At 40.9% G+C, this 11,968-nt stretch overlaps 1 protein-coding gene across 1 annotated transcript in view; it reads left to right on the top strand.

Moving 5' to 3' along the window:
• LOC103596226 (ras-related protein Ral-A-like) overlaps positions 1 to 11,968 on the top strand; it is an 18,633-nt gene that overhangs the window by 3,275 nt on the left and 3,390 nt on the right. Inside the window, exon 2 of the mRNA XM_008579816.1 lies at positions 8,243 to 8,484. Coding sequence (XP_008578038.1) covers positions 8,243 to 8,484 — 242 coding nt within the window. The remainder of the gene's footprint in view (positions 1 to 8,242; positions 8,485 to 11,968) is intronic.

The following is an 11,968-nucleotide window of genomic DNA, read 5'->3' on the forward strand; positions in this document are numbered from 1 at the left end:
TACACTGTCTCTAATTGTGTTTATTCCCTTTTCGATATCAGTTTGACTCCCTCCACTGTGCATGTACACACAGATGTTGAGTATTGCGTGATTTTATAGCTAAACCAGTGCCAGCTGTACCAGAGTTCGTGTTTGTGACAGCCTCAAGTACCTAAAGTCTCTTTATACATTACAGAAGTATTTCTCTTTACAGTAAGATGCTACCACTGCCATAATAATTAATACTTGGGTCACATAATGGAGCTCTCCCAGATTTTAAATGGATTAGGGTTGGTCACTGGTTTCTCAGCACCTGTGTAATGCTCAGCAGGCACATTGCCATATATATCACAAAATATAGATTCCCTTTTTTTACGTATCTTATTTACTATTTGCTTAATCAAAATCTGGTATCCATTTGGTTTGTTGGGGGTTGTTTTGGTGAAAGGGAAGAGGCCTTCCTCCATATACATAAGAGAAATTTGGCATAAATAAAGCTCTTGAGTAGTCTCTAAAATACTACATGCATAATCAAATATTATTTAGTTCTGTAGTTTTATTTCTGTGTTAAGTGTCTGCTTTGGTTATGGGAAACACAAAAGAATTATCCTCTGTTTCCAAGATTCACACAGCCTAGTTGAATTGATAAAGCATGTAACCAAGAGCAAGTTAGTGACGAAGTAGTAAACGTGGTCAGAGATTATTACAGAGGAGCCAGGAGGGGAATGAAGCTGGGAAGCCTTCACGAAATAGGTGAGCCTGAAGAAAAGAAAGATTTCCACAGATGAGGAAAAAAGACATTTCAGGTGGTTCAGCAAAAAAGTGAACCAGAGCTTATATAGAACATTTTTTTATGTACGCTTGAGAGTCTCAAGAACTTAAAGAGTTCTAAGAGAACAGTCTTTGCAAAAAGCATGTCATTGAGAAACTTTAAAATATAGATTTATTTGTAAAATTAAGTTTGTTGGTTTCTACAAGGAAGGAATTTCATATGTGATAAAGTGGCAGACTCTGGTACCTTGTAATCCTGGGAGATATATTGAAAGTTAAATAGGTGTCAATACTTATTCACTCATTAGACAAATATTTGTATGCTTATTGTGTAGTTCATATGTGATAAAGTGGCAGACTCTGGTACCTTGTAATCCTGGGAGATATATTGAAAGTTATATAGGTGTCAATACTTATTCACTCATTAGACAGATATTTGTATGCTTATTGTGTAGCACTTATTCACTCATTAGACAAATATTTGTATGCTTATTGTGTAGTGGGTCCTCTTCTAGGTAATCGATTAAATTTTGCCACCTTAGTCACCAAAGCCTGAGTGGTATCTCAAGAGAATAAGGTATTTTCATGCCAAGAGAAAGAATCTTGGGCTCTGACTGTTGTAGAAAATAAGGATGATTCGTTTCTTCCTCCAATGTGTTGCTTTTTCCTATGAGTAAAAATTACCCTAGTGACTCACTTGCAACAGAAAAGGCATTTTTTGGAAGGTCTGAATGATTACAGTAAGGCATTCCACATTGTCCAACCTGCAAGTATAGCATAAATCCAGCTCCTCCCTTTAGCTTTTCTGGTCATCTCTGTCACCAAGGCAGAATCCATCGCTGCTTCATCTGTATGTGCAACATACTTACTACAGCTCCAGTGTCACACTTATCATACCCTTATACTGAATTTGATGTGTACGTGTTTTTTCCGATAAGGTAAAAGCTCTTGAGAGCAGGACCCATTTTTTACCCATCTCAGTATCCCGGTGCCATATTTAACACAGTTTCTAGTATAAAACATGTTGTAGTACATGTTCAGTTAATGTTTGCTTTAATTTGAAAACTCTTATGTTTTTTGTTCTCAATTTCTGTATGTCAAAAATGAAGAAGTTGTACCAGATTTTAAAGGTACTTTCCTATTATAAAGATTCCATAATGCCTCTAAACTGTATTTAAAGGGAGCATAACGTTAGGCAAAATGTGTATGAAGGTTCTAGACATAGCATTATCTTTCTCTGACATCTAGGAAAGTAGCTAATAAAACCAATCTATTAACTCTAAAGAATATTGTCTTCTCGCCTCTGAACCCAGTAGGTCCGGTTTTCCACAGCACTGTTTCTGGTAGCATTAATCACAGTGCAATTTCAGTTGGTCTACCTGCAGTGCTTGACTCAGAGTAGCTTAGTACATATTTATTAAGAAGTAAATTAATGACTATATATATAGATATGCATACGTGACCAGAGTCACAAGTGCTAGAGCCACACATACCCGAGTCAGTCTCACCTTCTTGGTGATTAGTGAGAGTAAGTGGTAAGTTAGTTGTTATTTATGTCTTAGTTCCGTTTGTTGATCAAAAGATAAATTTGTTGTTACCAGCCCTAGAAAAAGATTATGTTTGGCCAAAGTTCTCTTCACAAGTACATCATAAATTTAATAGCAGTAATGGTGAGTGCTTTTTGCAAGAAATCATCTGAGTGGTAGAAAACATCATAGCACTGTGTAGTGCTGTATACCACTTACCATATACCACCTAGATATTGTGCTTGTTTAACATTTTTATTTTCTAAAAAGATGTTCAAGGTAAGTAAAAATCAGTGAAGGATTGAGGTGACTTCATGTGGCCCATAATCTGTTTAAGTTAGAAGAATTGAGAATTTAGGTTGAAAGAATTTCTTGCAAGCATTGAATCTGTAAGAAAGTTTGCTACATCATTAGAATCAGATGAATGAAGTAATAATAATTATAATAATAACAGTACCTAATGCTCAGACAGCACTTATCATGTGCCAGACACGGTTCTAAGCATTATCACATATAAAAAGGTATGGCATCTTACAGTTATAATTAGCAGCAATTTTTCTTGGTTATATGTAAAATAATGCTTAGAATTAGTGAGTTCTTAAATTTGATTTTTTAAAGAAGGTACTATCCAAATTTATAAATGAAGAAACTTAAACTCAGGGAGGTTAAGTGACTTGCCCAGATCATGCAGTTAGGAATGGCATAGTTAAAATCCAGGAGGTCTGCCTCCATATTCTGACATTTAATCATGATGCTATGTAGGCTCTCATTAAACTAATGATAATTCTTTTATAAAACTACATGACCACCATATTTTATATTTTTTAAATGGAATATGTTTCCTCTTTGACAGATAGCCCTTTTCCTTCTATTTATTTCTTAAGTATATTAAGCATTTTTATATAGGGCATTGTTTTTAAATCATATAATTAAAGTAATTCTATGACATAGTATTACAATATCATTCATATTTTGTTAGTATTCTAGCCTTCAACTGAAACAACTAATTTATTTTTTATTATTGTTACAGATCATACTTACTCTTTGTTCCCCTTATCCAATTTCTTCCCTGCCCTTCCCCCCATCTAATAACCGTAGATTTGTCCTCTTCATCTGATAGATTAACTGTTCCTCTGTTGGTTTGTTGTCTAGATGATCTGTCCAGTGCTGAGACAGATGTGATCAAGTCCTCCCTATTATAGTAAATCAGATGCTGCTTCTGTTACTCTGGAGTGTGCTTTGTAGACAGAGAGGACCTTTTCTTTTTTTTTTGGTCTCCACTGGTGCCTCTCCTTGTGTCAGTAAAGTTGAGAGTCTGTCGTACCATCTACATGGTGACTGACTGCTGCCGTGGAGACTAGCCAGTTTTGTAGCAGCCATGGCAATTGTGGTGGCTGTGGTGGGCTACCTGCATGAAAATTGTGTTTTTGGTGTGCTCTTTAGCTGGTTGCAGCTGGGTTTGGCTTCCCTCAGCTCCAGGCCTCAGGACCCCAATGGGGCCCTGGGGCAGCAGCAGCAGCAGCTTGTCTAGTTAAGGCTGGATTCAGCCTCTCACAGCTCAATGCCACAGGACCCTGGTGGAAGCCCAGGAAAGTAGCAGCAACTTGCCTAGTTGTGGCTGGGTTTGGTTTCCCCTGGCTCCATACCTCATTCTAAGACGTTCTCGCAGAGCAATTGCAGGGGAGAGGGAGAGGGGAACAAGGAGGGATATAGGATGGGAGGAGAGGAAGGGGGTGGGTGTGATCAAGGCCAGTGGCACCCCCCACATTCCCACAAGGGAGACCTGGGGGCTTCCAGCAGTGGCTTGGTTATTGCCGGGCTGGGTGCAGATGTCAGGGGGGTGGAGCAAAAGCCCTCATCTCCCACCAACCCAGCTTGGCAACCTGGGGCCCTTCTTGCTGTGGCTTGGTGGTCGTTGCTGGGCTGGTTGCGTGTGTCAGGAGGGCGTGGCCAAGGCCTTCAGCACCCCACTACCCCTGGCTCAGGAGAGCCTGGGGCACTTCCTGTGGCAGCTCGGTGGTCATCGCTGGGCTGGTTGCTCGTGTTGGGGGGCAAGGCATGACTGAAGCCTGAGGTCCCTCACTGCCCCAGCTCAGGATATCCCGGGGCACTTCCTATGGCAGCTCAGTGGTCATCGCTGGGCTGGCTGTGGGTGTGGGGGGGTGTGGCCGAGGCCCCCCACCACCCCGGCTCAGGAGAGCCTGGGGCACTTCCTATGGCAGCTCAGTGGTCATCGCTGGGCTGGCTGTGGGTGTGGGGGGGTGTGGCCGAGGCCCCCCACCACCCCGGCTCAGGAGAGCCTGGGGCACTTCCTGCAGTGGCTCAGTGGTCATCACTGGGGTGATTATTGCTGGGGTAGTTGCACATGTTGGCGGGGTGTGGACAAGGCCCTGAGCCCCCACCCTTGGGACTGGTTGCAGGTGGGCCGAGGCCCCCCACCACCCCGGCTCAGGAGAGCCTGGGGCACTTCCTGCAGTGGCTCAGTAGTCATCACTGGGGTGATTATTGCTGGGGTAGTTGCACATGTTGGCGGGGTGTGGACAAGGCCCTGAGCCCCCACCCTTGGGACTGGTTGCAGGTGTCGGGGGCCATGGCTGAGGCCCCCAGCCCTCCCCCCTTTCTGGCTTGGTAGCCCAGGGTACTTCCAGTCCTTCTAGGTGTTATAGATGTTCTTTGTTGACATGAGACCTTTACTAGTTACTATCAAATTTTGTCTCTGGTTGTGGGTACTTTGTTTTTTCTTTCAGTTCTGTGTTGGATTATTTGCTGTTCCCACCAATTAAGTTCTGTGCTGCAACTAATTTGTTGTCCTTTGCTTACTTCTAGAATGGGGGAATTTCCTATGGGGACCAGTACTTGAGCTCTGTGGTTGAGCTAAATTGCTGCTTTGCTGCTGATTCCCTTGGGTGGTCTATTTGTGGTGCTCAGGTTTTAATGGTTGACTTTATAGGTACTTCTGGATCTGGTGAGATCTGGTGCACCTGGGTTGTATAGTAACTCTACCTGGGCCTGACTGCATGCCCTACACCCCATGCAATTCTATATTCCTGACCAGTCTCCCCTGAGTGGTCCTGTGCTGATTGGCCTGCAGATCAGCTGTCCTTGCTGTGCCCCAGTGTTCTCCCTGTGGGCCTGTCTCCCCCATTGCCTGTGCTCCAAACACTTCCCAGGGGACTGGCCATGCTCCTTTAACTGGAAGCCTTAACACACTTAATTTAATACATTTTTTTGGAAAGGTAAAATTGTTTTTATATGATCAGCACTTTCCTTCTACCTTTCTGTAATCTCATGTTGTCCTGCTGGTTTGATCTGATCACTATATGTAATAAACAAGTTTCCCGTCTACCAGTCTGTAGCTTTGCAATGCAGGGGAAATATCATATAACTTGGAGAACTTCTCCATAATGCCGGACACCTTGGTTCATTCCATATCAGAGGTAGGGATCTCTTGTGGTGAAGAGCTGTTGGGAACTAAACTTTCTTGAGCAGGGTTCATTCCCTTAGATATCGCATTAGGGGAGCCCCTGAGGTACCTAGCGTAGAAGCTACGTGTGTACTCTGGAGTTCCTCAGATTCAAGTGCTGGTTCTACTTCATTGTGACTCTGAGCAAGCTGACATAGTTTCTCTGTGCCTTAGTTTCCTTGTCAGTAGGATAAGAATAGTAATAGTACTAACTTCTTAGGCTTGGGGTGAGGATTAGATGCGATAATGTATGTAAACCCTAAAACAGCTCACGTTGTGAGCGCTCAGTAAACTGGTAGTGGTAGTAGAGAGAGTGGTGTGTGTGTTCAGGACACACCATCTGAGAAGCACAGAACAAGCTCATGTGAAAAGAAGCCTCAAGGAAGCTCTTTACTGTGTCTCAAGTGTCCACTACAGGATGCCTGCAGAATCAAGTGTACTTTTTTCATCTGCCATTCTAATAATCCCTTTAATTTTCTCATTTTCTCTTATTCTAAAATACTTATGTTCCGGTAGTTTCAACATTTCTTAATAATTTCAAAGGAGAGTCATCTGTAAGATAGCAAGATAGTAAACCTAAGTCTCACAGATTTCCTTTTGTCTGTTGATTTTATAAGAAAACATAATAATCATAAGAACAGCTAATAATTACTAAATGTTCACTATCCATGCACAGTTATAAACACTTTACCTTTAATCCTCATGGCACATAAGGAAGGTATTGTTGTTAGCCCCATTTTATTTAGATGAGGAAACTAAGGCAGAGAAGTACTTTGCTCAGTCACATAACTAGGAAGCTCAGAGCCATGGCATATTAAACCTTGGTGACACTTTCACAGTGTGTAACTTATCTCTGAGTGCAAACTCTGTGCTCAAGTGCTGACATCCAGTAATTTCTGGCATGTGCAGGATTTTAAAAACGTTTCATGAGATGCTGAATCCAATGTGATAAGAATAGATCTACCTCTGTGATAGGTAAAAACCCATAACCCCACTTTAATCATGAGAAAAACTGCCTGACCAGCACTCCTGAAAACTATCAAGGTTATCAAAAACAAGGAAGTCTGAGAATCATCACAGCCAAGTGGAATCTAAGGAGGCATGATGAGACTAAATGTCATGCAGTATCCTGGACGGGATCCCAGAACAGAAAAAGGATGTTACATAAAAACTAAGAATAGATGAATAAAGATTGGTCATTAGTTAATATTATTGTATCGATATTGGTCTATTAATTGTGAAACATGTACTCATGCAGTATCCTGGACGGGATCCCAGAACAGAAAAAGGATGTTACATAAAAACTAAGAATACATGAATAAAGATTGGTCATTGTATCGATATTGGTCTATTAATTGTGAAACATGTACCGCACTGATATAAGATGTTAATAATAGGGGAAACTGGGAATGGGATTTTGATATTGTGAAAATATATATTTGGTCTTTATTCCCATCTTTTAGCATACAACTCCTAAAATCCTTAGTATCTCCAGAGTCTCTTCATATGCTAATGATACCTGGCTTGCCCCTTGGTAGCTTCAGGAAAAACCAATTTCTACCAACCAACTTCCGGGGAGGGGGGAGGGACTGAAGGTTGAGTTGGTCACCAGTGGCCAATGATTTAGTCAATCATGCCTATGCAATGACGCTTCCATAAAAACCCCAGAGCAGAGGGTTCAGGGAGCTTCGGGACAGCTGAACACACAGGGATTCCCGGAGGGTGGTGCCCGGGGAAGGCATGGAAGCTCTGTGTCCCTTCCCCACTCCTCACCCTACGCATCTCTTCATCTGCATCCTCTGTAATATCCTTTATAAGAATCTGGTAAATGTAAGAACATGTGTCCCTGAGTTCTGTGAGCTGCTCAAGCAAACAAATTGAACCCAAGGAGGGGGTTATGGGAATCCTGATTTATAGCTCATTGGTCAGAATGTTCCAGAGACCTGGACTTGCGACTGTATCTAAGTGGGGGCAGTCTTGGGGACTGAGCTCTAAACCTGTGCAACCTGACCCTATCTTCAGGTAGACAGTGTCCAAATTGAATTGGAGGGCGCCCAGCTGGCATCAGCTGAGATACTGTTGGCTTGCTGGCCAGTGGGGAGAAATCCCACACACTTGGTCACAGAAGTCAGAAGCACGTCTTCTGTGTTGATGTGTGTTGATTGTTGCCAAGTAAGAGACTGTAGGAAAAACAGTTGGTGTTTTGTTTTACCCATACTGGGGTATATGGGACCTCTGTACTATTTTCACAGCTTTTCTGAAAATCTAGAACTATTCTAAAACAAGTTTATTTTTCAGAGTTGAACTTGACTCTCATTTTGTATCTCTGCTGTCTTGCTTGTGCTCTTTGCTCTGGTGTCTTTTTCCTTCATTAGTGAAGTGAATGTGTAACTCCAGCAGTTGATGGTAGAATAAAGAAGAATACTGTTATGTTCTGCCATGTAGTGAGTGAGCTGATCACTGTACAGAAACATATATAATCATAAATGAAGGCTGATTGTAGATGTCAATTTGTTATTTAAACATGGAGACGTAATATTAATATTTCTTTCTCATTTTCTCTTATCTAGGGAGCAGATTTTAAGAGTAAAAGAAGATGAGAATGTCCCATTTCTACTGGTTGGTAACAAATCAGATTTAGAAGATAAAAGGCAGGTTTCAGTAGAAGAGGCAAAAAACAGAGCCGACCAGTGGAATGTTAACTATGTGGAAACATCTGCTAAAACACGAGCGAATGTTGACAAGGTAAAATGTGACTTTCCTTACCACCACATCATGTTAACATTAGGTCAGTTTGCTTTAACTTGGCTGCATTTTGTCTAGAGAGTCTGTGAGACTTTCAAATAAAGTTTTAATTTGTGTTGATTTTTATCATCCCTGAATGCTCAGTTACATGTTAGGAATTGCTTACTTTACCTTGTTCTTACTAGCTTCCTAAGAGACACTAAAACATGAGATACTGCAGCCAAATGTTTTTTTTTTTTTTTTTTTTTTTTTTAAGCAATGATGGTATTCCTGACCTGAATTCCCTGCCTTTTTTCCTCATCCTGATGGGGCTGGATAATTTAGAAGGGATTGTATAAAGTCCCAAGATGCCACCACTAAACATTCTCACCTCTGACATGACGCCTGCCCAGCCCCATTTACATTCTCAAAAGTGAAGGCGCCTACCGAGATGAGGGGGCCACTGGAAAAAAGGATCTTAAAATCTCTATTACTGTTACTGCCCTCCCACCCTCCACCTGTGTTCTCCCCTCGTGGAAAGGGAAACCCTGTGCCCTCCTCTCTTGTCTTCTCTCTGTTCAGAAGGGCCCTTCCTGGACACCACGTATGGAACACTCTGTCTGGCTTCTGGGAGCCTCCCCAAGTACTTTCCATCCTGCTGCCAGAGATCGTCTCCAGCAAGCAGGAAGACTTGCCCACTAGGCTGAGGCAGTACAGGTTCTTAAAGGCCTCCATGTGGGGCCTTTCTTCAGCCCCCAAGTATCTAGGCCCTATAGGGGTGCCTCTCAAACTCTAATAGACAAAAGAATTGACTATAAAGCTTGATGAACACACATTCTTGGTTCTTACCCCAGAGATTTTGATTCATTTGGTCTGGTATGGAGCCTGAGAATTTGCCTTTCTAGCAAGTTCCCAGGTGATGCAAACTGTGGACTCGTGGGCCTCACTGTCAGTCACACGGCCCTAGACGGACTCAGGTTTTAGTGAGTGGTCTGCTTGTGCCTGTAGATTCATAACTCTGGTCAGAAAGCATTGGGGTGTTTTAAAAAATTAGAGATTCTTTTTGTTCATTTGCTGTAAGTCTTAAGTCAGTATCACTACTGTCTTAAGCTGATTAACTTTTTAGTCACATGGTCACATCCCTGTAGGCTCAAGATATCAGTACAAAATGAATGCGGTAAGCTGTCTACTCAGTATACTAATTTTCTCTAAAGTTAGGACAAATAGTTTTAAAGTACTAATGAAAATGTATTTTAAGATTCAACGTGTTTGGGGTTTTGAAAGGTAACACTGAGCATTATCAAAGAGCACATATATATATATAAAATATATATATATAAATATATATATATAATATATTAAATATATATATATAAATATATATTTATATATGTTTTTAATTTTATTATAATTATATAAAATATATTTATAATATAAAATATATTTTATTTTTAAAAATATATATATAAAAGCTTTGTTTCTTCCAAATTGATGTCTTGAACAGGATGTAGAACACACTATAAAAACTACTTGAACTAAGGTGAATGGGGAAGAGAGACAAGTAATAACAATCCGCTGTTTTGCAGCAGTCCTTGTGCCAATCATCTGCTAGCATCAGGGAGGTGTGGCGGTGTGCATTATCAGACCTCTTACAGGACAGTAAGAAAAATGTCAACAACCCAGTGGAAAAATAGTCAAAAAAAACAGGAACAGCCATGTCATGGAAAGGAAATGCAAATGGCTTTTAAACTTGAAAACTGGCTCAGTCTCACTTATAAAAAAGGAAGTACAATTTAAAAATATAATGACATGTCCTTTTTTTTTTTTAACCTGTCACATTGGAAAAAAGCATGAAATTGATAATATACTATTGGCAAAAGTATAGAAAAACAGGAAGGAACCTCTCATATGTTGGTAGAAGGGCAATTTGGTGATTATGTATCAAAATTATGATCCAACAATTCAAGTTCTAAAAATGTATCATACAGAAAAAATCATACACACGTGTAAACATATGTATAGTGGTAGTCATTGAAGCATTATTTGTAGAAGCAAAAGATTGGAAATATACAAGCGTCCAGTAACAGACCAGTATAAATTATGTTGTGTCCATATAACCCAACCATTTAAGAGGAATGAGGATTGAACTAAATGTGCTGATAAGGAATGATCTCCAACATAAAGTAAGTGGAAAAGGCAAGGCGCAGAACAGTGTCTACAGTTCACTGCCATCTGTGTTTTAGATACACACACACTTACAGAAGTATATATGAGGAGGATATGTAAGAACTAAGTCATAGGTATATGCTCTTTTCACTGTAAATACCCTTTTGGACTTCTGTATTTTAAATTTTTGTCATATGCATATATTACTTTTTCAAAAGAAACTTTTCACTGTAAATACCCTTTTGGACTTCTGTATTTTAAATTTTTGTCATATGCATATATTTTTCAAAAGAAGAAAAGTAAACGTATAGAGGCTGTTTTAGTTATTGTGGCTGTTGTCTTAGTCTGTTTTCTGTTGCTATAATAGAATACCACAGACTGGGTAATTTATGAAGAGAAGAAAATTATTTCTTACAGTTCCGGAGGCTGGGAAGTCCAGCATATGGGGCCTCATCTGGGGAGGGCTTCTTACAGCATTATAGCATGACAGAGGACACCACATGGCGAGAGGGCACAAGCGTATCAGCTCAGGTCTCTGCTCTTCTTATAAAGCCATCTGTCCCATTATGGGGCCTCACCCTGACGGCCTTACCTAATCCTAATTACGTCCCAAAGGCCCCACGTCCAAATGCCATCAACATAGGAATTTGGGGATTAAGTTTCCAACACATGAAGTTCGGAGGACACATTCAAATGATAGCAGCTGTGTAACAAAATAGAAACACCCTAGAAACTTTCTGAGTAAAACCACCATTTATTCTGCTCACAGATTCTGTAGCCAAGAATTTGGTCAGGGCCCAGGAGATGGCTCCGCAATACCTGAACTGAAAAGCTTCAAGCACTGGAAGTATCTAAACTTAGGTTTTAAAGCCTTGTTCACACTGTCTGGCTCAGCCAGTTGATTCTAGTGATTGTCTAGGGATGGCTCCCCATGTGACCTTTCCATGTATGCTGGTTTAGCCCTTCTCACAGCATGGTGGGCAGAGTTCCAAGGGCAGGTGTCACAAGAGAATAAGAACCAGGCAGAAACCGTACCACCTTTTATGACCTTGCCTCTGAAGCTGTGCAGCATTATTTCAACCTCATTTTATTGGTTGAGATAGTCACAAAGTCCAATGTAGGTTCAGGAGGAAGGGGAAATAACTCTGCCTCTTGATGGAGATTGGCAAGATTCTGGAAGAGCACATAGGAAATATCACTGTGGCCAGTTTCAGAAAACAAAATCCACAGTGAGTGGTCAACTCTCCAAAACAGGATTACATTTAAGGAGACTGCTTCTAAACTGAGGTACAAATTTATACTGAAAACTATAATTTCGTGTGCTGCCCTAAAATGGGAA

This window comes from Galeopterus variegatus, unplaced genomic scaffold (assembly GCF_000696425.1).
Source record: "Galeopterus variegatus unplaced genomic scaffold, G_variegatus-3.0.2 Scaffold1962, whole genome shotgun sequence".
Classification (NCBI taxonomy): Eukaryota; Metazoa; Chordata; class Mammalia; order Dermoptera; family Cynocephalidae; genus Galeopterus; species Galeopterus variegatus.